Source organism: Oryza brachyantha, chromosome 6, assembly GCF_000231095.2.
Source record: "Oryza brachyantha chromosome 6, ObraRS2, whole genome shotgun sequence".
In the NCBI taxonomy this organism is placed as follows: domain Eukaryota; kingdom Viridiplantae; phylum Streptophyta; class Magnoliopsida; order Poales; family Poaceae; genus Oryza; species Oryza brachyantha.
The window spans coordinates 1,788,630-1,814,433 of NC_023168.2; the positions used below are offsets into that span (position 1 = coordinate 1,788,630).

Sequence of the window (25,804 nt, forward strand, 5' to 3'; positions counted from 1 at the left end):
TCAGCGTACCGACTTTCTTCTCAGGAGTTGGCAATCCTATTGAACTCAAAAATAGGTACTTCAATTCTGCAACTTTCACTTGCTATTCCAGTTACTAAATTCATATCGCCTGATCGGATCTGAAGATAAAAGAAAGCATATTGTACAAAAGAACAGATCTGATTACCAAAAGCAAGTTCTCGGAGGAAAAAAAAATCAAGAAACAAGAAAGAAATATATCTTTTTTTTCGACAGCCACCTCTCTGGGAGTGGGACACCATGTTCTCAGTTTTCTCGATGAATTATTTGATCTTACAACATGTAATCATTTTCTCTTATTGTGAAGATCCTTCTATTTGTAAAATATTTATGACACAAATGTTTCTCTTCACGTAGTTTCACCGTTGATTGTAAAGCCGTCGACAGGTGAGATCTTACTATGGTATTTGAGAACGTAGTCATCAATCAGGGTTCAATGTATCGATATCGTGATTTATTTCGGGGGACCGAAATTTCAGAATTTTTGGGCAAAAAAAATTTAATTTTAAATTAAAAATTGATCAAATTTTCTGAATTTTTTTTAAATTGACAACCCATCGCATGCCTAAATCAGTGGTAACAACAAACAACATTTGGATTTATGAAGTGCATCAACAAATAAGAAAAATATAGGTTGCAACAGTTCAACCAAAATTTTTGGCTAAAACACACCTGCTATCGGGATCCACCGACGAACCCGAAATTTCGGAAATATCTGTCCAAAATTGTAAACATGATATTTAAAGGGAAACAAGTCAAACTTTTTATACTGGTTTGAACCTGGTGCGGGTAATTATCCATTAAAACTAATAATCAACAGAATATGCAAATACTGTAGTCGACAGCTAGCATGACGCTTCTAATGGATCACCCTTATTTTTTCACTTTTTCCTTATGGTTTAAGCCAAAAATTAAATTTTAAACCTGAAATTTAAAGTTGATTTTAGTGTTTTTCACCGAAGTTTATTTTTCGGCCTTAGCTTTTAGATTACTGGGAATACATATATATAAATTTTATTAATAAATTATTTTTTACTTGTAAATATGGCGTTTGGCTTTTTTAGCCAAACAATCACCCCCTTGGGTAACATGGATGTGTGGTATATTTCTATGTCCTTCTCTCTTGAGTTTTTTTTGTATTTATGCATAATGATTATCTCGACAAGACTCCGTCGTCTTTGAGTTAGAATAATAATCTTTCCTTATACAAAATATACTTTTCTTCTTGCTGGTATATTCGTTAATTTTTAAATATCTTCTTAAGTGTACTACTAGATATGTGGTATTTTTAGTGTCGCACATTTATGTATACTACAACAAAATTAATAATAAACGCCTCATTATATTTTAACACACCTACACAACTATTTAGTTGCATGTCGTTCACACTTCGCACCACTTTTAATTAAAAACTTCGATGAACAATACAAAATGCTATTTTTTCACAAAGTAAATTAATAGAGTATCAATCCGTATTTATTAAACTTAGAAGAAACCCTCAAAACGAGAAACTATGCAAAATATTGCTATATTCATACCGGTTAAGCGGTTACCACAATTCACCTCATAAAAGGGCTTCCCTACGAACAAGTCAACAGGAGTCAATGAAAACCACCACTAAACACAGATCGGACCCAGTATAGCGTTTCACTATACTAACATCACCACAGAGAGTTATTACTTATTACTCTACAAAATAATTTCTTTTCCCCGTTATTACAAAAATAAAAAGGATACTTCATCCATTCTATATTATAAAATAAAATGTTTTAACTTTCTTCAAAGTCAAACTTTTTAAAGTGTGATAAAAGTTACAAAAATATATAGCCATGTTTTCAAAATGAAACAAATATACTCTAACAATATATTCAATGTTCTACTTAATAGAGGTAGCTATATTTTTCTATAAATTTAGTCCAACTTTAAGACCATTCTCCATGAGAGTTTCATTCTAATTAAATATGTTACCATGTAAACAAATATGTAGAAAAATTTTATTCCATGACAACATAATTATGAACAACAAAGAGAGGAAATGAGTTCACCTAGGTAAAACTGAGTATACTATGCTTCAAAGACTATAAAGCGGCTTAAAATTATCATTGAATACTAGGTGTTTCATTTCCTATACATCCAACCAATCAAATGTAATGACTTGAAATTGTGCCTTGAATGTTTCGTTTCATTCGTCAATCAAAATCTCTTTAGATGACAAGACACACTCCTATAAACTTTGAAATATATAAACACATCAGTTCAAAAATGAAAAGAAAATGAAAATATATTTTCCTTTCCCCCATAAATTATAAACATAAAAAACAAACACAATAAATTAAAAAAAGCAAAAGAAAAGAAAAAAAATGAAAGTAGGGTTCCATTCCACCTCCACCTGGCCCCGTAGTCGCCCACACGCAAACGATATATTCCCCCCTCCCCACCTCCCCAGCCGTCAAGCCAGACACACGCTGCGTGCGATCCAAGCAGACCGAGCGCGAGGAAGAAGCAGCAGCAGCACGCCGCCGGCGAGCGCTAGGGAGGAAGCGGGGGGCGCCAAGATGTCGTGGCAGACGTACGTCGACGACCACCTGATGTGCGAGATAGACGGCAACCACCTCACCGCCGCCGCCATCCTCGGCCACGACGGCACCGTCTGGGCGCAGTCCCCCAACTTCCCCCAGGTATATCTCGCGCGTCGCCTTCCTCGTGTTCGTGCGCTGCCTGCGCCTAGTCACCCGTGCCCGATGGGCCATCGCTAGATCTGCCCACGCGCGGATCTAAGCCCCCCGCCGATCTGCTCCCCACCCCGCGGCCCGATCGGGGCGGGCTGGGATCCGGATCTCGGGCGGTGATCCAGATGGGGATCTTCGCACGCTCATGTGCATAGGTGCTAGGTGTTGTTTCCGCCCCTTCGGTAGGTTGTCGATAGGATTCGTGTGCGAGGGAGCATGGAGCTTGCCGGTAGGATTCGTGTAGGAGGGAGGGAATAAGTAGAGGCGTTTTGAGTTTGAATCCATGATGGTGGAATCGCCCGTGGGAATGGCAAGATCGAGTTCATTGGCATGCGCGACTCATCTGGTTGACCGTCCTGGTTGCTAGGCTTTAGTCTTAAATACTGGAGAAATTCTGTTAGCACAGTGAATTGGAAGAATCCAACTAGCAAACGCGAGTACTTATCTTTTGGTTACACGCAAACACCACCATAGATAGACCACTAAAGGTTCACCGAAGCATACCTTCACATCGGATAAGTTTGTGCGGACTGCGTTGCTGATGTTAGTATGCTACACTATTTGGAATAATTACTTTTCTTCGAGGGTGGCATGCTGCTCTGATGCCATAAGCGTGTTTTTTATGTAATCATGTAGCCTTCACTTGTGAAGTGGCTATTTATAATATCACATAGCTTTGTCCCCATGCTGTTGATGATCCAACATTACCGTAGTTCTTCCTTGACACGCATTATCATATGATTTTGTATTACTGATGATAGCTGTCCTGTTGCAACAGCAAGTGACTGAATTTACAATGGAGGTCTAATTTAGTGTCTTGGAATGTCATTAGTTCTTATTTTTACATGAAAATTTTGTTCAGATACATGTGATCTGTGGTTCTGCCTACTAATTTTTATTGTTTTCTCCATCGACGTGTTGCAGTACAAGCCTGAGGAGATTACTGCCATCATGAAGGACTTTGATGAACCTGGTAGTCTTGCACCAACTGGTCTTTTCCTTGGAGGCACAAAATACATGGTGATCCAAGGTGAACCAGGGGTTGTCATCCGAGGAAAGAAGGTAACATTTACGATATCAACAATGTTTTATGATCGCATTAGTTTCAACAGCTAAAGTAAATCCATCTACTCGTTTCTTTTCATGGCTTGGAGGAAGTTACGAACATGTTACCGCATTTATGAAAGCATGCTCCATCTGATTAAATGTTAAATAACAAAACTGCTGCTTTAACCATCAGTGAAAGAGTTACACTTTGTATGCTAGGTTACCTCATTAATAAAAGCACGTTGCATTTGCTATCTCTTGCTTTAGGATGTCATATTATGGACTCATGGTCTGTGTATTACGCAGTCTGGAAGTTGACTTTATACAACAGCCAAACTGGAGTATTGGTCCTTGGCATGTATAACACTTGTAGTTATATCCTAAAAAAGTTCATTATGAAGTGGGTAATAAAATACATGCTTGTTTCACACTTCTGCTTTCACTAGCACCATGTTGCTCGCAGCATTTGATTCAATGAAGTAGAGGCTGTTCATTTGTGTTATTTTTGCTATCTTTGCTCTTAGCTGTCATCAATGAGCTGCAGTCATTAACTACACAAGTAGGCATTGAACATTTAACGTAGCATACCATAATTAGTAGTAAAACCTTGTCACTGGTAAATATCCATGCCACCCTCATACTAGGTTTTTTGGTATCCTCGCAGCGAATGTTGCTATTAATTGATTCACAATGTATTTGACGCAAGTTGCAAAATTTTGTTTGAGGTTCCGTTAACACACCACATAAACCCATGGAATGCTCTCCGATTCGTTTCTCTGTTCGTTTTCTATTCATTTAAATAATTTGGTCTATTAACTCCCATCCTCACGTTTCCTACAGGGCACTGGAGGCATATGCGTCAAGAAGACCACCCTGTCTTTGGTTATGGGGATCTATGATGAGCCGATGACCCCAGGCCAGTGCAATATGATTGTGGAGAGGCTTGGCGATTATCTGGTCGAGCAGGGTTGCTAAGTCCTCGATATGCTATTTTGGTCATTTGGGACTAAGTTTACTCCCTATTTGGTTCAGTAATGTGGGCTTGCATCTGCTCGCGTATCACATGATATGGGGTGAATAATTTAGCTCCGGTTTGTTGGTTGGTGACGTGTTGAAAAATATTTACCTGTGGTTTATGTTTGGCATCGTGTCGTATCAAGCTCAGCTGTCCATTCACTGAGTTCTGTACATTTACCTGGTCATGGTACTTGTGGGTTCTGCTTTATGAAGATGATTGCATTTTATTGATGTGCTTGGGTTGGCATGCGTCTCAGTTTTTCATGTTGAAATGTTTAATTCCACTTGCCATGATCTTGGTCCTATGCCTATGCTACAACCGTGCAAGTGCAGTCTACTGATCATGCAAAATATGAAATGTAGATAAGGTTGATGCCATCTAAATTTTGTGAACGCGATGTTTATTTCTTTATATGAAGAGGGGCTGATGTCCCTGTGGGAGTCCAGCTTGTGAGGATATGAGATTATGAATAATTTGTCAGTGTAGATAAGGCTGCTTCCGCAATTGTCATTCTTAATTTACTTGCTTAGTCATGCTAGATTTATGTGTCGAGGATCAGGGTTAGTGGTTTTGTCGATATCCTCTCGCTTACTGACAATAATAGGTTAATTTGGATAAATTTAACTGAATTTGATTTTTCAGATCGGTTTTTTCAAACCTGATCATTTTGCAAGCGGTTTCGTTTTCTCGATTTGGATTGGCTCGATAAGTAGAACAAATTGATAATCGATTGGTTGCCTTGCAGTTCAATCTTTTTTTTATTTTAACCATAAGTGAACTGGTTTACTAACAATTAAAATAATTTTTTACTAAAACGTTTATCTTTGTATGGCAAAGACTAACAAATAAAATAGGATGAAAAAGAAATCCTAAAATTAAGTTTTTAAACCTTGCGTTGGCACAAGGACACCCCTAAACTTTCGACGAAGAAACCGTTGTTGCCTGTCTTTGATCATTACTTTAAGTTTTTGGGTTTAATTGATCAGTGTATATATAACATAATATTGTGTTAGCGCCAAGGATTTATGGTTTGAGTCCTGGTTTATACGTAATTAAATAAAAAATGAAGCCCAATTTAATTCAACGTTTGAGGTTTTAAGAGTACCTAAGAGCATTTTTAACATTATGACCAAATGTCTCTCCAAGCTAAAATTTAACAATTTAGACTTAAAATTTCAATCCAATAAAATAGCCATTGGCCATCTGGTGGGCCAAATCAAGTCTCTCACTAACCAAATTTAGCCAGCCATGCTAGACTTGCCATATATGGGCCACACCCTCCACCTCTCCTAGACTCCCACCAGTCCCACACAATTCCTCTCCATCAGGCCTCTGCCGCCGCTCGGATAGGCCGACGCGGCTCCATCGCCAATGTGCCATGAGCACAGACGTCGGCACCGTGGGCCCTCCACGTCTCCCACAGCCCCGGCGCCGCGGCATAAGCCCGATTCTCACCGCCCACTGGATGAAGACCGCTGCCGCCCGCGCCGGCCATCGCTGTTGCCGCCCGCTGCTGCGCCTGCCTACTCTGACGCGAAAGAGAAAGAGAGCGAGAGAAATAGGGAGAGATCGGAGGAGTAAGGGGTTGTTTGGATAGGTGACTCAAGTTGCCACGCCTATGGTTAGGCATCTGCCGATGTTATGGCATGCCTAACTGTGTGCTAAAATTGAGCTGTTTGGTTGATAGTCCAAAATGTGGCAATTTTGCTGAGGCTGGTGTTTGGATTCTTGTCATAGTTACGTGCCAAAGTTTTGGCAAATCATGTGGTAATTGTTTGGATGGTGCCAAACTTCAATATGGTTACCTCTAATAAATTGGTGGTGAGATTACCACCCTCAAGGTATATGAGCTATATATTATTTTAGCATACATGTTCCACTATATACTTATCCCTCAAATTATTAAGTATTTTTTGTAAAAAATGTTGAAAATCTAATTAAACAAAATGTATTCATATAATAAATAACGAATAGTGATTTCCATTGGACAAGCTAGAAAATCAACTTAGAAAGAAAAGTCTGCAGTACCGATAAACAATAAACCATTGAAGATAAATTCACAACATATTTATAATATAAGCAGAAAGAGCATGCTTCTGCGTCATCAGTTTATAATCATAGTTCTACTGATATCCAAAAGCAATCACAAGGTCCCAATATAGTATATAAGAACGTCTACATCTACTCTAATCTTAACCAAAAGTAACTACTTTGTGCCTAACATGTTAACGAGGTTCCATTATACCCGATTACTTTTTTTCTAACATAGCAAAAGGTCAACAAATACTAAGAAGCATGCAACTAGACACATCCATCTATCTCAGTGTCCCAGCATCTCGCTCACATAAGAATTGGTACACCCAAGTTTCTAATGTTGTGTCACTTGAACCAGTGAGAAATCCACGCATTCCCTCATTTTCTTGGCGACCCAGGTATTTTCCAACACTAATTTTATCATTAGTAGTAATGGTAAGGGCCTCTACCCTTTTCCACAATGTAACATGAGGGTCAGAAAGTTGTGGCACTGGGGGTGGAGGAGGAGCACTAGCAAGATTTCTTCAACAAATGATCCATTGTGTTGCCAATTTTCTCAGCAGTATCTGTGAGACGACTCTTAGGCTTTGGTTGCTTCTTACTTGGGGACTTTACTCCTCTTGCCCGCTTTGCACCAAGTCGAGAAGTGCTAGGAGAGCAATTATCTGGGCTTGATGTACGCTTACGACCAACAGGAGATGGTAATGTGTCACAGTCTTCTGCAGCAATGTCAATAGGATGTGGATAACTAGCCATATCATTCATCCCTTCCCAGTCACTGTTATCAGATTTGCTATCAACATCCATGCATGTTTGCTGATCTATGGCAAGAGAACCATCTGCATTGCTGCCTGAGAAAAGCTCTTGCATCTCATGAAAATATTTGATGGGCTTAGCAAGTAGGCGCCTGTCCCTATCCTATATGTTCATACAATATTACGAGAAAAAGCAAACCATAAAACATTAATAAGCAGCAAATTATAAGCCTAATTGGATATAACTTATATTTCAACAAAATCATTGCAATAGGTTATGATTCATGAGCTCACAGAACTATTCATTTTGCTATAATCACAACTATATATTGTCTAGTAAAATGTCACTAACAAAGCCCATATAATTAATAGAAAAAAGGAGTTTAGACATCATATACTTACTTTTAGGCAAGCCTTTTCAAACTCTGATATAGTCAATTTGCACTTAGTAGCATCAAACCCATTTTCACTCTTGTTTAATGCCCTCTCAACTATCTTCCGGTTCTCTTTGTAATGTCTGTAGTGACGGAAAACTTGGGCAAATGTTACACCCATAGCAAACTCTTTGTTTAAGGCATCAGCACATTTCAGATGGTGCTGACTCTTCCACACAAACCCTGCATGTTGGTCTTTCTTATACTCAATGAACCAATGAACTTAGTGTGTTCCTCATCCTAGCTTATTGATCTCTCATGGGTAGACCCTTCAACCTCCACCTTCTCCTTTCCTTTCCATTTCCCCATTTTGTATTTGTCTATAAACAAATGAATGCAATATGATATAGCAATGTAATCAATAAGATGGAGTAGCATGAGCAAGCAGCTATGTAATACTAAGCAAACAAAGTATTTATTACATAGATAAGTCCAACATTCACAACATAATAATAAAGGACTAGAAGTACCCATTCACAACTACATGGGACCAATGTTCTCATTTTGACCAACTTTATCTTCCCACATAGCATGTGCCATCTGATCTCGTTTAAGCACCCAAGCTTGACACTCATGACGTATATCACGGTATATCCTCTGGCTCCTTGGCAAGGTTCTATACCAAGAAGCATCATCATAGACATATTCATCATCACCATTATCTAATATCCAATTGTGAAGCGCACAACAAGCAATCACAGTCTTGACTTGAGTTTTCAAAGGGAGATTTGGTTGACTCTTGAGGATATTAAATCGATTTTTTAGGGTACCAAATGCTCGTTCGATTGTTGTTCTACATGAGGAATGGCGAAGGTTGAACAATTCTTTATCATTTTCAGGTTGCCTAGCATCTTTGTATTCTTTAAGGTGATAACAAACACCGCGGTATGGGGGTAGTATACCAGGTCTTGCTGCATATCCAGCATCAGCGAGGAAAAATTTTCCTATAACATGGACACGTCTTAAAGTTAGTGGCAAACTGAAGTTATGGTTGACATACTTACATGATTTAATTAAATTTCACCTTCTGGTATTTTTAGTCCACTAGGGCGGCTTACAGCATCTTGAAGCACATGTGAATCATGGGCTGATCCCTCCCAACCAGCAAGGACATAGATAAACCGCAAATCAAAATTAACAGCCGCAAGGACATTTTGAGAGGGACTGGACTTTCTACCCCTAAATCTATTCTGCATATGTGCAGGGACACATACTGGTACATGAGTACCATCCAACGCTCCTATGCATCCCTAAGAAAAGAAAAGAAATGAATGTCCCATTAGTCTAACATGTAAATCCATTATATGATGAGCATTCTACATATTAATTTTGTGTTGTTTACCTCAAAATACGGGTGAAATCTTCCTGGGCTACTTGTAATCTTTGGATGGGTTTCAGTGCTTCTGAGGTATATTAGTTCTTTAAATATTGAAACAAGTGAATCCAGAACAGCATTGAAGTACCTACTAACTGTTTCACCCGATCGATAAAACTCAAAACCAACAGACCTATTAGACCATTTGTGTCCCACTACATGCATGAACATTACAACCTATTCTTCCACTGTCACATGCAGGGTGTCTACTAAAAGACCACGTGATCTGAGATGCCCACAAAGCCTATGAAAAATGGCTTTTCGCATGCGGAGCTCGAAAACACAATTAGCCTCGGTACCATTAAACAAACGATTTAACCGTGCATTTCGCTCCACATCTCTAAGAAGCATTGGTGAATATGTTACACCTTCTCGCTGCTTTTTTCTCATGTCAACCAAATATGAGTAACTAGCTAGGCATATAGCAATAGCAACTAGCAACCTTCTCTTCCATATGCAGTATTGGTAGTAGTAGTTGAAGAAATACTGTAAATATAGTTGCTTCCTTTCGTCCATCTAAGCAATTAAAATAGACTAAATTAATAAATGTCAAAAACAAAAAGAAACAACATTCAATCAGAATAATTAATACATAGTAACCGAGATTTTTTTCCTTATCATAATTATGGGAATGCTTGCATAACACATCCAGCAATAAAACTCCAGGCCAACAGTATTTTGCAAACTTAGCCTAGACGAGAACAAAACAAATACTATAATTTTTTCCCAAGCAAAGAAATGTCCAATTAGTACCCAATCTTCAAATCACTAAAAAGAAATCCAAATAGGCACATGTGCTTACCGTGATGAAACCTGCTTTCACATTAGCGTGGATTGCGGAATGTGAGTGCGGCAGTACGGCCAGTCTACCACTCCACCCACAGAAGCAACTTCACCAAAATGAATTGTCATTGCAGCCTGCTCCATTTCTTGAACTCTTATGAACGGAACAAGTTAGAATATCAATTTGGAGGAAATGAATATATCAATCTAAATGAGATGGAACGGATGGAGACAAATTAAAGTAATAATTGGATTACTCCATTTCTTGAGCACCGATCAGATATGGATTTTGAAGAAAAAGTAGGGGATCTCAATGGGATGCATGAGCTAGATGGAAGAAGGCAGAGGAGAAAAGAAAGGGAAAGGGGAATACTAACCTGCTGCTGGTTGGAGTTCACGAGAGAAAGAAGAGAGTGGAGAGAGAAGAGTGAGATAGAGCTGAGGGAATAATAAAGATTGGAGTTGGTGTAGGCTATCCTAGGAGACTGTGGGCTTCGCGCGTTTTTTTCTTGTTTGGCGCCAGAATTTTGGAACCTTCCTGGATTTTCTTTGATGCTTCGCGCCATACATCATACAGAAGGTGACCATAACATCAACTTTAACGCTCTCACGCGCTTCACGCCGCAAGCGAGGCGATCGATTTCCTCGCCACAAGTTTGGACCAAAAAGCTATGACATAGCACTCGGCAGCTGCCGGACTTTCTTTGGCAACCTAATATGTGGTAGTCTAACAAACAATAGGCTAACAGGTTGTGGCATGACTAAGTTGAGTTGTGGCATGACTAAGTTGAGTTGTGGCAACTAGAGTCACCCATCCAAACAACCCCTAAAATAGGTATAGAGGCTGACGCATGGGTCCCACTGTCATAGATTCAGAATAGGGATGGAGAGGTTGTTGGAGTAAAAAACGAATTTAACTTGCTAAATGAAATGAAGAGTGACCAAATAGATATTCGGAGAATGAAATTTGACCATGCTGTTAGACACACTTTAAAGTAGGAGAAAATGTTAGATAATAGATAAAATTGTGACTTTACTCGTCAGCTTAACTTTTAATTTTTAAAAACGCTCTAACCAAGGTTCAAAATTGATGTAGGAACTAGACATCGTAAGTTTGTTGTTAAAACAAATGTTACATGCAGAGAGAATAACTGTTGAAGTATTGATAAGTGTGCTATATCAAATTATGTATTTATAGGTATGTCTAGAGATATTTAATCGTGATTTCTATATCTTTCGTGTCATAAAAATTACTACTGAATATCATTTTTACGAATATAAATACCGCTAATTTACATATAAATATCCATTCCATAAAAAGTAAAAGGAAACAGGGGTGTATTTCCACCTTCCACGACGACGCGAGACCGACGACTAGCCCTGCTCCACCTGGTCACGGACTCACAGTGGCGGCGCCGAGGCATGTGCCTGCCGACATCGCGCGCGCGGCAGCCGTCCATCCATCCATCCAACCGCCCACGCGTCTCTCCCCTCCGCCTCGCTCCCGCGCCTTCGCGCGCTTCTTCGCTGCTCCGGTGCTTCCCTTCTCCGCTTTGACCAAGCCATCCAGTCCAACAGCAAGCGAAGCCTCTAAACCACACCTGCTAATCACGCAATTAAACTAATCACACTCGCCTCGCTACTCGCTAACCACCACCCACGCTCAACAACAACAAAAAGAAAAGGATTAAAAAAAGCAGTGGGGATTTTGGGAAGCAGAGAGAGAGACGACGACGAACACAGTGAAAAGATAGAGAGGAAAGGGGGCGATCCAATCGCGTCGCGGCTGCTCCGAGTTGGGAGGGAGAGAGAGGAGAGGAGAGGGGAGGCGGGGTTAAAACCCTAGTTGCTGGCCGGGTGGATTGGGAGATGAAGATCCAGTGCAACGCGTGCGGGGCGGCGGAGGCGCGGGTGCTGTGCTGCGCCGACGAGGCGGCGCTCTGCACGGCGTGCGACGAGGAGGTGCACGCCGCCAACAAGCTCGCCGGGAAGCACCAGCGGGTGCCGCTGCTCTCCGACGGCGGCGCGGCGGCGGCCGCGGCCGCCGCGCCGCCCGTGCCCAAGTGCGACATCTGCCAGGTCGCCCCTCCTCTCTTCCTCCTTCGCCCGCCCTCGATCGATTGGGGTGGTTGCGATGAGGCAGGCAATCAGGAAATTTTGGTCGTTCTACAAGTATCTCTAGATCGTTTGCTAGTAGTAGTATTTTTCGATGTTCTTACCGGGTTAAAGTTAAGAAATCGAAACTACGGCCTTTATACGAGCGTTTATCAACGAAATAAGCTATTTTCCATGTTGATCAAGCTTTGTCAGCACTCGCATCATGAACTAAACATTGAGGGGGTTGCTATTGATACTATGATGAACGTTCATAAGTAAAACCCCATTTCACTAAGGTTTTTTCTTACCTTAGGCTGTATGATTAGGCTTCTTGATCACTATTACTGTACTCTCTCCGTCCTAGAAAAAAGGAGTTTCTGGCGATGAATCTCCAGAAATTCGTTTTTTTCTGGTACGAAGGAGTATTAGCCAATTTTTTTTTATCTAGTTAACAACTATAAACCTTTTGCATTAGAGGAAGAATCAAAGACATTTTATAGGGATAAACTGAGTTCTCACACAAGTGGACACTATGAAGTAAAAAGAAACTGAAAATAAGACTGGTAGTTCTTAGGAATGGTTGATCTTGTGCTTGATGACTGATCACTGGAGTAAAGAGCTTAGTCTGGAAACGATCTTTTCTGATTGTGCTGTCTGAAACTTGAGAGTCCCTAATATGATATCAAATGAGATGTAAAATGAATGGTGAAGTGATGACTCTGTTAATTGTAGCTTAATCCGTACTTTGCCATTTCAGTCACCTAAACAAGGGCATTACATTTGCATAGGTTTCTTATTCTGTGAACACATATTGGAGGATAGCACTGTACCGACATTTAATCGAGTGATGCCATGTTGCACATCAAAAAGACCTTTTTTTCCCTCTGCTTCGAGGGCTTGAGGCAGATTATAAGCCTTATTATGTAATGCCTTTGTGTGTTTTGGAGGCTTAGCAGGTTATTTCTAGTCAGCAGATTGTTAGATGTAAAACTTACTTTCTAAAATACCTGAAACCATTTTTAGGAAACATATATACTATTACATGTTTATATGTGTCGCACTTTTTGGTACGTCAATGTCTTATGTCTGTATATTCTTAACTTCTGATTGGAGGTAATATTAAACTTTGTTGTGTGTTGGGAGACATTTCTGAGCGCTTGTTATTACCTTAAGACAGCTAAGCTGTACCTTACATAGTGGTTTCTTGAAGACGACATGCCCATTTGTTTTGGACCTGCCATTCCTTGTGTGATTTGGTATGACTGCGTTAAGTGCAAGATCTTGCAAATGCTTCCTTCGGTTTATGCATAATAACTTGATCATGTCATAAGAAAATTAAAATTTCCAGGCTAAGGAAAAGCCTTGTAGGCTAGATACTTGTTGTTAGTGTGTCTTCTTTTGATCTGAACCCCATCCTTTATTTCCGTAAGGACGTTGGGCCAACTGTATTGTTCTGTTTTAGACTTCGAGATATGGTACCAGACTGCATTGCTTGGATGTAGATCTTGTATGATGACATGATGTATTTGGCGCTGTTCAGTTGGCTGGATCATGTGCAACTGTGTAAAGCCCATGTGCAAAGAAAGGGACAACTAATGGTCTGATTATGGGACACATGACTGAACCCACATAGGTTTCATTGCATCTCGATGGTTCCTGCCGGAACTGCAAGATGCGTTATTTGTCCTTGATTTATTATATGCAGTTCTCAACCTTTATTCGCCATTGCAGGAGGCTTCTGGATATTTCTTCTGCCTGGAGGACCGTGCACTTCTTTGCAGAGATTGTGATGTTTCTATACACACAGTAAACTCCTTTGTTTCGGTACATCAAAGATTCCTACTAACAGGTGTTCAAGTTGGCCTTGATCCTGCTGATCCAGTCCCACCTAATGCTGAGAAGCATGTTAATACTGCTGATGGATCAGTGGATTCTCCAACTAAACATCTGCAAAGGAATCCTACAGCCTTATTATCTGGTGAAAGCAGTGTATCCTTGGCCAGCCAAAATGCAATCAATGGAGATTATTCTAAGCAGAGTTCTGTTACAAATACCAGGACAGGAGCAGTTAATTGGACTATGAGCAACAACACAATTAGATCAATAGACACTCCACCCAAGTACTCATCAGAGGAAAGTCCAGCACTTGTTTTAGCTGGCCAAACCAACACCATGGCAGCATACTCTAATCAAATCAGCAAAGATAGTGATCGGGTCTACAACTTACCATTCACAGGTGGTAATGGGTCAGACTGTCTACATGATTGGCATGTTGATGACTTCTTCAATAACTCAGAATTCGGCTTTGCTGATCATAGTTCTTCTAAGGTATTCCAAAATATTATAATATATGTAAATTACTGGTTGCCTGTGCTTCTTGCTATCAACAGTATAGAGTCTGCTTGATGCTTTGATTGAGATTAGATTACTGATACAGGGCATGCACTCTCTCTCTCTCTCTCTCTCTCTCTCTCTCTCAGTGAGCATACACACACAAATACCTGTTGAAATGTTAGTGGTTCAGGAGATGCATTTAAAAGTAGGACCTTTCACTGTGATACAAACAAATTTCTGTTGAGTTTATGCTAGAGGTTTAGACGTTACCATCCTTTCATCCGCTAAGTTAAAACCAGTACAAAGCTGATTTATGTTATATATTATCGATTAATGAGAATTTCTACTTAGTTGCTCCTTTCACTTGATATATGCTGATGGGTGAACTATGAAATACATTAGCCGTTGAATCAATCTAGCACGCTTATACTTTTGGATATTGGACTCTGTGACATACGTAGTAGTATTTTCCTGAAATATAATTTGTTAACCATCGCTATCAAGCTTATAAGACAGTAACTTCAAAAATGAAAATTATGTGGGAGTGATTGCTGTTCCCTTATCATTTTGGCATATGCTGTGTCCTGTATGCCCTCGTATAATCATGATTTATTCTGGAATGACTTCAGTTTGCAATTTTTGGGGCTGAACCATTCTGCTGACAGAATGAGGACTAGATTTAGGTGTGGCATTTACATCTGTGCTTAATCCAATTGCAAGTAGACGTTCTATTACCAAAGCTCATTGTTGTGTAATGTGTATGATTCCTCTTCCTGGTAGGCTGAGTTTTTTTCCCCATGTAATGGTTCTTATTCCATCTCTGTTTTGACTCTGCATTTACAGGTTGACAGTGGCAAGCAAGGGAGTGCTGGGGGATCTCCACAGTGCCGCCTGGCTGAAGGCCTGTTTGCGGAAGGACTGCTAGGTGACGAATTCCTTACCCGAGTGCCTGACAATCCATGGACAGTGCCCGAGGTGCCCTCACCACCAACAGCCTCTGGTCTCTATTGGCAAAATAATTTGCTCTGCCCTTCGTATGACAGCACCATGTTCGTCCCTGAGATTTCCTCCCTGGAGAACTCTCGGAACAACTTCACTGTATCTGCTGGTCTGAAGCGCCGAAGGAGACAGTTTTGATTCGCTGGTAGAATCATACCTTTCGGTTCAGCTGGCAGGTCATGTTGAAAGGAGGGCTTCTTGCCTGCCTGACCAAAGCCAACAAAGCACACGGCTGGATAATCATCCAGTGATCAAGTCTAAAAATATGTTGTACTGTTTCGTGTTTTGTTTGTATACGTTGTTGCTGAAGATTTGAGGCGAGTGGATTGTTGTGAGATCTGGGATGACAGATTTGTTGTTACCAAATTTTGTGAATAGTGAAATAAAAAGAGCCTGGAAAGATCATATAATTCACGAGTCGGCTGTTAGTCCATAATAACGTTCCTTTGCCCTTTTATTTTGCTTATGAGCTCGATTGAACAGGATCCAATTCATAAATGGCCCCCGTCTGTTACGATTGGCTTTGATTCATCCCGATATCTTATTGCAATTTGATAATTTCATGAGTTTTAAATAAACGTTCCGAAGAATTTTGCAGCAATTTTATACTCCTATAAAACAGTTCAATTTCCGTACGATACGGGAGAAATGCGCACACACGTATTGGTATTGTGGCCTTGTGGGAAGGCTGAGGTAATTTGAGAGGAATTTGATGCTGCTTACTTTTGCGCCATCCCTTTACTCCTCTATATCACGAACGATAAATCGCGGCCGTTCTTTCATGCATCCGACGGTCCAGATACTCCCGACGCGTCTCCTCATTGGGCCCCTCGCGGCCCATACCTCGACCAAGGCTGTAACTCTTCAGAGGCATCACCGCCGTAGCGCCGCCGCCGCCGCCGCCGACGACGACGACCAGAGCAAACGATGCTCCGCCGCCTAACGCCGTCCCTCCGGCGATCTCTCCTCACCTCCTCATCCCCCTCCGCCGCCGCCGTCCCTGGCCGCTGGGGTGTGCCACTCACGGAGCCTGGCGCCTCGCTTCCCCACACCCTGCTCCCGCAATGGCGCCTCTGCTCCTCCGCGGCCTCCCACAGCTCTCCCCCGACCCCGCCGCGACCTCCTTCTCCGCCTCAGGGACCAAAGCGTCCCGCCGGTGGATCCACGGTTTCGTCGCTGAACCCGGCCGAGGTCGCCAAGTTCGCCGCCATCGCTGAGACCTGGTGAGATCCCCTCTACTCCCTCCATTCCTGGCCCGCCCTGGCCTTTTGAGATGATGAACTATCACCCCTTCGCTCGATGCTTGACCAAAACTTGAGAATGCAGTAGCCTTGATAGTAATCTGCTTGCAGGAGTAATTTTGTACTTGCTTGGTGAATGAATGGTGCTTAATACTGCTTCTATCACTGTTGCCAGAGCTCTACTGATCAACAAATCTGATTGGTGGTGTTTTTGCGTTCGAATAGTATCATTCTCGTTTAGGAGCAGGCTTCCCACAGAGAATTTAGGAGTTGCGTATGGGTTGTTCCAATCCGAGTTATCACCATGGAATATGATTTCTTATTAGTGGACTGTTTCTGCAATAAACAGGTGGGATTCTGAAGGTCCATTCAAGCCGTTGCACCTGATGAATCCAACCCGGCTGTCTTTTATCCGGTCCACTCTCTGTAGACATTTCAGGTACATTTCCACATTCTTTATATTCATTTGTCGTTGTGATAATCACTGGTAGCACGGTAGCACCTAATAAGCAAATACATGACATACTGTAAACTCTTTTTCCCCTAACTGTGTATATATTCGCCCTGCTAGGCGAGATCCAAATTCATCTAAACCACTTGAAGGTCTTAAAGTTATTGATGTCGGATGCGGGGGTGGCATTCTCTCAGAGGTATCATCGATTATTTCTTATAAAATTGATACTTTCTGAGATTTAACATAGTAAAATTATGATTATGGGAAACCTGTGCACTGTATAGAAATGGTTATCATTTATCAAATGTATAATTACTTGCTTCTTCCTGATCACATTTTCTGTTCCATCTGCATATTGTAACATCATATTCAGGACTTAAGGAATAGAGTGATCCCATCAATCTACATGATATATGATAGCTTAGGCAAAGAATATTTTGGACGCTGTAACATAAGCACACAGCCATGTTAACCTTATAGGTTTTAATTCATTTTAAACTCTAACAACCATCTTTCAGTTTTTTGACTTAGTAGCCTTTTATATTCTATATTGAATTGTCTGAAACCATCCAATATGCCAAGTATTTCACATTTTTCTTTCTATAATCAAGTTTATAGATGTGGAGCTTGTGCATTTATTGTCAAGTTATGCTTATAGTTCACAGAGCACTGTTGGTACACAATACAAGGCAGAAGCTGGTTAATTTAGTCTGAGAAAGTTCTAGTCTACGTCTGCATTGATGGCTCACCTCAGAAACATTGCATAAAATAAAATTCAATCTGAAAATGTTACTAAATAATCTCATAAAATGTGGAAAGCTGGTCGAAATGCTGCTTGATTGTAATTTTTTTTGTTCTTTTCATCTCGGATCAATGCTTCTGAAGTGTTGCAGACTTGCCATGCATTTGTGGAATGTAACATATGCTTTATTCTTTTGTGTGATTGACTGGACTAATTGCATGCTTATATATGACAGCCTCTTGCTCGGATGGGAGCTACAGTTACTGGAATTGATGCTGTTGACAAAAATATAAAGATTGCACATGTCCATGCTGTATGTATACACATATCTAGTATCATACAGTAACTAGTAGACATGCATACACATTTGATTCTCTCTCAATATGTTAAAACAAAGTTATACTACTAAGGTTAACTTTCTGGCATATTCTGGCATCCTTAAGTTGTATTATGGCGATGTAAAACTACACATACTGATACATAGAGCTTTATATTTGTTTGGTTATTCTTATCATTTTGCATAGTATGATCGTCATGCATATGATATTCAGTCTTTAGTACTGATGACTCCCATGTTGTTTTCCTTAACTTTCTGTTATGATTTCATAGCGGCAGTAATTCCCAAGCTAGAGCCATGATAATCCTCCAATGATTTTTTGCTCTTATATTCACAGGCATCTGATCCATCAACTGCTTCCATAGAGTATATCTGCACAACAGCTGGTCTCTCTCTCTCTCTCTCTCTGGAGCTACCTTTATACTTCCTGTCAGTTGTACTAACTTGAAGGAAATAATTCAGTAGCAGTTTAATCATATTACTCAAGTTGACCAATATATAAGTTTTAGAGTAAAGATTAAATATGTCTTAAATGAATTTAAAACTAGATCTTTCTAATTCCACCTTTGCAGGCTTGTTCAAACAGCTTCATCCAAAAATATGATAGAGAAACTGGATGCATTTATCGACTCATAAGAGTTTACCTTTGTGCTTTTTTAATTTCACCTTTTATGAGCTATACTTTATCTTTTTAAATAATATATTTGGCCTGCCGATCTGCTCACATTTAGATTAGACTGTTTCGTTCTTGGGAAACATCGGCAACACAAGTTTTCTACATTGGTTTAATGCAGGTACCGTTGCAATGATTATCATAAGAAATTAACAGGACTAAAGGAGGAAATAAAATCCCAGTTTCTATAAGAAAAAAATTACATGTGCAAGTGCAAATGACTGTTCTCTGGAATTTCTCTTGACTGTGACCAGAGCAAAATTTATGTGAATATTGTTCTTGTGCAGAGGACCTGGTAAAAGAGCACAAACAATTTGATGCAGTTATTTCTCTTGAGGTACACATATTTTCATCTCACTATTCCCTTCCTATCCCTTAAAGAAGATGTTTGATTAGGTATGGGGCAATGACGTAGCAATTTCTGAATGGGGGCCCTTTTTGTTGTGTTATAGTAGACAATGCTCTGGTTGTTTCTGTAATTGTAAATTACTCCCTCAGTCCCAAAATGAAGTTATTTTTATCACCCCCTTTGTTTCAAAATGAAGCTATCTCATCATCTCAACCAATCACAACCATTCTCCATTAAAATTTTCACCTGCATTCTCTTCTCAACCGATCACAATTTTTCTCCAATCATTCTCACCTATTTTCTTAATATATGTGCCTTGCTCTAGAAATGGTTATATTTTGGGACGGAGAGAATATATAGGTTTTCCATGCTTGCTAGTTCCTCCGATCATGTTACTTAACTATACTTGATAATAGCTGAACTATTTCACATACTAATCCATCATATATACAACAAATAGGAGTCATGTATGAAATATCGGGAGGACATATCCAACAGATATCATAGAGAATGTACTGCATGCTATGCTTACTGACTTCTTAATGAAAAATAATGTACCTCCGTGCTGTGAATGGAGATTAACCTGATATGTTTGCAGGTGATCGAGCATGTGGCTAATCCCTTGGGGTTCTGTGAATCTTTGTCAGCTTTGACAGTTCCTAACGGGGCCACTGTGATTTCTACAATCAACCGCTCAATGAGGGCATATGCAACTGCCATAGTTGCTGCCGAGTATATTCTCAATTGGGTTAGTGTCCGTTCCTCTTTTATACCTTGGCCTCATTCCCTCATATATATACTGAGCTGTGTAGTCCACTGTGTTGGAGGAAATGCATGCCATTCCTTCATGGCTACCTTTTTAGAATCTTGACAGTACAGCTTATACTTCTAACCTTTCCAATGTTTAATGCTTCATAGCCACTCTGAGCCACGGCAAAGTTGGTTGTTGGAATCATCCAGTATTCAAGTGTGTATAGTAGTAAAAGAAATATGTAATTCTGCCCTTCATAATATATGTTATTCAGGGTGCATATACACGAAGTAATGGTATCTTGTCCCCAACGTCACAGATTGCACAAGTGAAGTAGTGACTACATGCATACACTGAAAACAGTTGCCAACAGGAGCATGTTACTTTGTATTGCCAGTTAGCTATTCTGTTGTTAGGTATGGTTCAAATACCAAAAGGGAAAAATAGGAGAGAAGTTCATTTAACCTTTGATTTATTATGTTGACTGCACAAGTAGCCCTACTAAACTACTTGACCATAGGATTAGTCTACCACTCTATAACTTGTGATGTTTCACTGAATTAGTCCTGTAAGATATTTTTCCTGTGCTTTTACAGCTCCCTAAAGGCACACATAACTGGTCCAAACTACTTACCCCTGAGGAGTTAGTCCTAATACTCGAAAGAGCCTCAATCTCTGTAAGTTCTTCATCACTCTACGCTAGAAGTTAATCTTTCGTTGCAAGTCATGTGACTAATGTCGCGTTCATCACCAGGTACAAGAAATGGCAGGTTTTGTTTATAATCCGCTGCGTGGAGAGTGGTCTCTGTCAGATGATATTAGTGTAAATTATATTGCTTATGGCATCAAGAAAGTAGAAAAAGCCTCGGTTGAGTCAAATTGACCATTATCACAACATTTTTGTTGGAAGTAGAACGTGTGCCAAATGAATATTTTTATGTAGGGATTACAATGAGATAGCCAACAGAAAAGTTATTTTCCCATCCTTTTTGTCAAAACTTCGGAAAACAGGGGGCATGTAGTAATCTCACCGGGAAGCTATTCAAACCACGAAGTTGGCAGCGGCAAGAGCTAACAAGTAGGGCTAGCTTTGTCTCCTTGATTGAAATTACTACACTTTCAGACCTACTTTCAGAAAATAAGTACACTCCAGAGTCCAGACAATGAGAGAAGTATTTCAGCAAATTCTTTTCCTCTCTCCTGCGATTGCTCTTGTTTTAAACTATACATATACCGTTCCTAATTTCCTATTGTTACATACATAGTCCTGTATCCAATTTTATTTACCATCTTCTCTGGAGTGACCCAATGGAACTGCATGTTTCACGCTTCATAATTCTTCATAAATCACAGCTCTCATTATATCCACAAGCTTCAGAACTTCTTACATGGAATTGACTGAAAAGATCTCGTGCCCCCCCCCTTTTTTTTTGAAAACTGTAATATCTTACTCCGGTGACAGGTCTTTCTTTATTTCTTCGTTCTTACATGAAGTTCGATCTCCAAAATCAAGGTTTCACTTATCGCGATAATCAAGGGCTCCATCAAGAACCGATAAGGTTTTGGGTGGTTTCCTCTAGGAAAAACCGTCTAAATTCAAAAAATTTGAAAATTTTTGATGAAAATTAAGAAAAAAAACAAGGTGATAGATATTTATTGAACTTAGATGTGAAGAAATTTTTTTAAAAACTTAATGAATCACTCAAAAAACTGAGAAAAGATTATTTGACTTGAATTAATTGAAAAAAATAGAGAGAATGACACGAACTTCAGTAGCCATGGGCGGTGAATTGGTCTACTCTCTTTCCTCCTTTTGCTTGCATGCATCAGGATTGGAGCCGATGCGATTATGCTCGTATCGTCGTGGTTTTTAACCGAAGCTGCGTGATCATCGTCTCAAATCGCAATATGCAAGTCTCCGCGATAATCATACCAAACCGCGTCTTATGGTGGTCAAAACCGTCACGATTTCGTTTGAATTTTTAAATTTAAATTCGTGTGATTTTTGAGCGATTACCGTGGCTCCGAGCAGGAGTGGTCTGGAGGCCTCTGCAATAAGTGAAACGCTGCTCCAAATGCGAATTATGCGACTGGTCGCGCCGGAGAACATGGCCGTCGCGACGGCCGCCGCCGCCGCATCCAGCAGCCACCGTTCCGTCCACCACGCGCACCTCGCGGCGCTGCTCAACTCCTCCCCGCGCTCGCCGCCGCTCCCTCTCCCGCTCCACCGACGCCACCTCCCGCTGTCCCTGCCCGCGGCAGGCCGCCTCGCCGCCGCCGTCCCCCCGCTCCCGCTCCTCCTCTCCCTCCTCGCCGCCCTCCGCCTCCTCCCCTCCACTCCGCCGCGCCCCTTCGACGCGCTCATCAGGTCCTACGCCTCCCTCCCCCGCCCCTCCCTCGCCGCCGCGGCGCTCGCGTTCGCCAGGTCGGCCGGGTACGCCCCCACCGTCCCGGCCTACAATGCCGTCCTCCTCGCGCTCTCGGACGCCTCGCTCCCCTCCGCTCGCCGCTTCTTCTCCTCCATGCTCCGCGACGGCGTGGCGCCCAACGTGTACACGTACAACATCCTCGTCCGCGCGCTCTGTGCCCGCGGCCGCCTGGAGGAGGCGTCCGGCGTCGTGGGCGACATGCGTGGCTCGGGCTGCGCTCCCAACGCCGTCACCTACAACACGCTCGTCAAGGCGTTCTGCAGGGCCGGGGAGGTGGACGGCGCGGAGAGGCTCATCAACTCGATGAGGGAGGGGAATGTGAAGCCGAATTTGGTGACCTTCAACTTGATGGTGAATGGGCTATGCAAAGCGGGGAGGATGGAGGGTGCACGGAAGGTGTTCGATGAAATGGTGAGAGAGGGGTTGGCGCCGGATGTGGTCAGCTACAACACCTTGTTAGGTGGTTACTGCAAGGTGGGTTGCTTGCATGAGGCACTGGCAGTCTTTTCAGAGATGACACAAAGAGGGCTTGTGCCGGATGTCGTGACATTTACGTCGCTAATCCATGCAACTTGTAAGTCTGGGAACTTGGAGCGAGCAGTGGCTCTGGTGGCGCAGATGAGGGAGAGGGGCCTTCGGATGAATGAGGTTGCTTACACAGCACTGATTGATGGATTCTGCAAGGAAGGGTTCTTGGATGATGCATTGCTTGCAGTGGAGGAGATGAGGAAATGCAGGATCCAGCCTTCAGTGGTGTGCTACAATGCACTTATTAATGGGTACTGCAAGTTAGGAAGAATGGATGTAGCGAGAGAGCTAGTCTCAGAAATGGAGGCTAAAGGAGTGAAGCCTGATGTTGTGACATATAGTACAGTTCTCAGTGGATACTGTAAGGTGGGTGATTTGGATTCTGCATTCCAAATGAATCAACAAATGCTCAAAAGGGATGTGCTTCCGGATGCAATCACCTATTCATCACTCATAAGGGGTCTTTGTGAAGAAAAAAGGCTCAATGATGCTTGTGAACTATTTGAGAAGATGCTTCGACTTGGTCTACAACCTGATGAATTTACTTATACAACGGTCATTGATGGCCAATGCAAGGAGGGGAATGTTGAGAAGGCTCTTTCTCTGCATGATGAGATGATAAGGAAAGGAATTCTCCCTGATGTTGTGACTTACAGCGTACTCATAAACGGGCTTAGCAAATCAGCACGCACAAAGGAAGCACACCGGTTACTCTTTAAACTGTATCATGAAGATCCTGTTCCACACAACATTAAGTACGACGCTCTTATGCTTTGTTGCCGCAAAGCTGAGTTTAAGAGTGTGGTGGCCCTCCTGAAGGGATTTTGTATGAAAGGCTTGATGAATGAAGCTGATAAAGTATACCAGTCGATGTTGGACAGAAACTGGGAGCTCGATGGGTCTGTGTACAGTGTACTTATTCATGGGCATTGCAGGGGAGGAAATGTTACGAAGGCTCTCAGTTTTCATAAACAAATGTTGCGGAGTGGTTTTGTCCCAAATTCAACTAGCACCATTTCATTGGTTAGGGGTTTATTTGAAGAGGGGATGGTTGTGGAAGCAGATAATGTGATTGAGGAGTTACTAACTTGTTGTCCGCTAGCGGATGCAGAAACATCAAAGGCTCTTATAGACCTCAATCGGAAGGAAGGCAATGTGGACGCTGTGGTTGATGTTCTCTGTGGTATGGCAAGGGATGGACTACTTCCAACATCAGGGTGAAATCTGGTGTTCAGAATCCTCCCTCTCTCTGCGGAATACTGGAATTACATGATGAGATATCAGAGATGTCACTTTGGAGTTTGGAGCACTTATTTTTCCATTCGTCGCTGAGCAAATCAGCAAAGTTGAACTGTGCTCTGTGGAAGTACAAGACTTGCATTGAATCATGACGATGCACCATGGAAGGGTTCAAAAGGATTTGACTGTACTGTCAGATTACCCCATTTTCATGCACTGATCAGTGTTTGCTTTTCTGCAGATTGAAGATTAAAGTGCTTGAAGTATCATGCATACACACCCACAGGAAGGCACTCGAGAAAAAAAAAAACGAACACTGCGACAGGGATAGTGAAAACTGTCGGCTTCATGAGCCAAAGAACTCTCAACTCTGCATGGTTCCCCGGTCACAACCAACACTGTCACCTGGGGCTGGGGAGATGGTTTTGCAAGGGCTGTGCCTACCAAAACCATTTTGTGCAATTCTGGGGGTTTGGATACATCGTTTCTGACTGCTGAGAGAGAAACCAATATGCCATGAAGCGTGTAATAACTCGTATCCTTGGCATATGTATGGAAGAAGCACAATTTTGGCATATGTATGGAAGAAGGTACATGGATGTACCAAAAGTTTCTAATGTTAATCTTGATACTAGGTACCATGTATTCGAAGATACCGAAATTTTAAATGTAAATTATGATGGTGAAATTATCTATGGAGAAAAATAGGATAATTTTACCATCATTGAGAAAATACCAAAAGATATCATATTTTCTAATGTAAAACTTTAATCTCTTTTTTTTAACATAAAAATTTGGTACTTTTTAAGCTTTAGTTACCTTTACATTAAAAGTTTAATACCTTGAGAATCTCAAGTACCTTACAAATGGTTGTTCATACATCATGGAGATGACAAACGTGGTATAACAACCACTGAGGCGCTGCCAATTCAAGCATGATGGATCACAGAAGCTTGTGCCACCCGGAGCTGCAAAGTGCCAAATTTGCAGGACCTATGTTCCACTAGCCCCAAAATGTAACATGGCCTCATCTTTTGCCCTAAAATGTTTTGTTTTCATTGTCAAAATCTAAATTCTAAAACTTAATTTTAGAAAAAATTTTGGAGCCTTTTCTCATAGTTTTTTTCACTGTTGGTTTTTTTAAGTCGTTATGAACATAAATATAAGAGTTTTAACTATAAACTATTTTTCGCTAATACGTCGTTTGGTGCACTTGGTCAACCGATGGGGCCCACAGATAAATACATTTGGTTATGCAACCAAACGGTACCAGTAAAAAATGTGAAACAAATCTGTGTACGACAGCCAAAAGTGACTGGAGGCAGTGCTGACAATGCAACCTTTTTTTTGTTGCATAGCAATCAATGCTACTCTCTCCGTTCGCAACGTAAAACTTTTTAATATTATTTAGATTAGATGCTGATGAATCTAGATACAT

At 41.2% G+C, this 25,804-nt stretch overlaps 4 protein-coding genes and 1 pseudogene across 4 annotated transcripts; 4 read left to right on the forward strand and 1 right to left on the reverse strand.

Annotated features, from left to right (window-relative positions):
- Nucleotides 1–2,443: 2,443 nt before the first annotated feature.
- Nucleotides 2,444–5,042, forward strand: LOC102705919 (profilin LP04). The gene is made up of 3 exons (XM_006655733.3): nt 2,444–2,696; nt 3,672–3,809; nt 4,635–5,042. Exons 1-3 carry the CDS (start codon nt 2,574–2,576, stop codon nt 4,767–4,769), a joined length of 396 nt encoding a protein of 131 aa, XP_006655796.1. The 5' UTR covers nt 2,444–2,573; the 3' UTR covers nt 4,770–5,042.
- A 1,826-nt stretch (nt 5,043–6,868) lies between these two features.
- Nucleotides 6,869–10,297, reverse strand: LOC102722406 (annotated as a pseudogene).
- Nucleotides 10,298–11,788: 1,491 nt separating this feature from the next.
- On the forward strand, nt 11,789–16,051 carry LOC102722686 (B-box zinc finger protein 22-like). Its single transcript, XM_040524998.1, has 3 exons — nt 11,789–12,272; nt 14,022–14,618; nt 15,468–16,051. The coding sequence occupies exons 1-3, from the start codon at nt 12,063–12,065 to the stop codon at nt 15,759–15,761; spliced, it is 1,101 nt and encodes a 366-aa protein (XP_040380932.1). The 5' UTR covers nt 11,789–12,062; the 3' UTR covers nt 15,762–16,051.
- Nucleotides 16,052–16,471: 420 nt separating this feature from the next.
- On the forward strand, nt 16,472–21,543 carry LOC102706202 (ubiquinone biosynthesis O-methyltransferase, mitochondrial). The gene is made up of 9 exons (XM_006655734.3): nt 16,472–16,846; nt 17,214–17,303; nt 17,436–17,514; nt 18,296–18,373; nt 18,735–18,783; nt 19,358–19,407; nt 20,018–20,167; nt 20,767–20,847; nt 20,925–21,543. Exons 1-9 carry the CDS (start codon nt 16,551–16,553, stop codon nt 21,051–21,053), a joined length of 1,002 nt encoding a protein of 333 aa, XP_006655797.1. The 5' UTR covers nt 16,472–16,550; the 3' UTR covers nt 21,054–21,543.
- A 677-nt stretch (nt 21,544–22,220) lies between these two features.
- Nucleotides 22,221–25,061, forward strand: LOC102722969 (pentatricopeptide repeat-containing protein At5g39710). The gene has a single exon (XM_015837966.2). It carries the CDS (start codon nt 22,246–22,248, stop codon nt 24,346–24,348), a length of 2,103 nt encoding a protein of 700 aa, XP_015693452.2. The 5' UTR covers nt 22,221–22,245; the 3' UTR covers nt 24,349–25,061.
- Nucleotides 25,062–25,804: the final 743 nt, after the last annotated feature.

What these genes read in the sequence shown, in the direction of transcription:
- LOC102705919 (XM_006655733.3), top strand. Translation starts at nt 2,574, where the DNA reads ATGTCGTGGCAGACGTACGTCGACGACCACCTGATGTGCGAGATAGAC. An exon ending in AGTCCCCCAACTTCCCCCAG is followed by an intron (nt 2,697 to 3,671) that starts GTATATCTCGCG and finishes GACGTGTTGCAG; the next exon opens with TACAAGCCTGAGGAGATTAC. An exon ending in TTGTCATCCGAGGAAAGAAG is followed by an intron (nt 3,810 to 4,634) that starts GTAACATTTACG and finishes CGTTTCCTACAG; the next exon opens with GGCACTGGAGGCATATGCGT.
- LOC102722686 (XM_040524998.1), top strand. Translation starts at nt 12,063, where the DNA reads ATGAAGATCCAGTGCAACGCGTGCGGGGCGGCGGAGGCGCGGGTGCTG. An exon ending in CCAAGTGCGACATCTGCCAG is followed by an intron (nt 12,273 to 14,021) that starts GTCGCCCCTCCT and finishes TCGCCATTGCAG; the next exon opens with GAGGCTTCTGGATATTTCTT. An exon ending in CTGATCATAGTTCTTCTAAG is followed by an intron (nt 14,619 to 15,467) that starts GTATTCCAAAAT and finishes CTGCATTTACAG; the next exon opens with GTTGACAGTGGCAAGCAAGG.
- LOC102706202 (XM_006655734.3), top strand. Translation starts at nt 16,551, where the DNA reads ATGCTCCGCCGCCTAACGCCGTCCCTCCGGCGATCTCTCCTCACCTCC. An exon ending in GGGGTGGCATTCTCTCAGAG is followed by an intron (nt 17,515 to 18,295) that starts GTATCATCGATT and finishes TATATATGACAG; the next exon opens with CCTCTTGCTCGGATGGGAGC. An exon ending in CCGAGTATATTCTCAATTGG is followed by an intron (nt 20,168 to 20,766) that starts GTTAGTGTCCGT and finishes GTGCTTTTACAG; the next exon opens with CTCCCTAAAGGCACACATAA.
- LOC102722969 (XM_015837966.2), top strand. Translation starts at nt 22,246, where the DNA reads ATGCGAATTATGCGACTGGTCGCGCCGGAGAACATGGCCGTCGCGACG.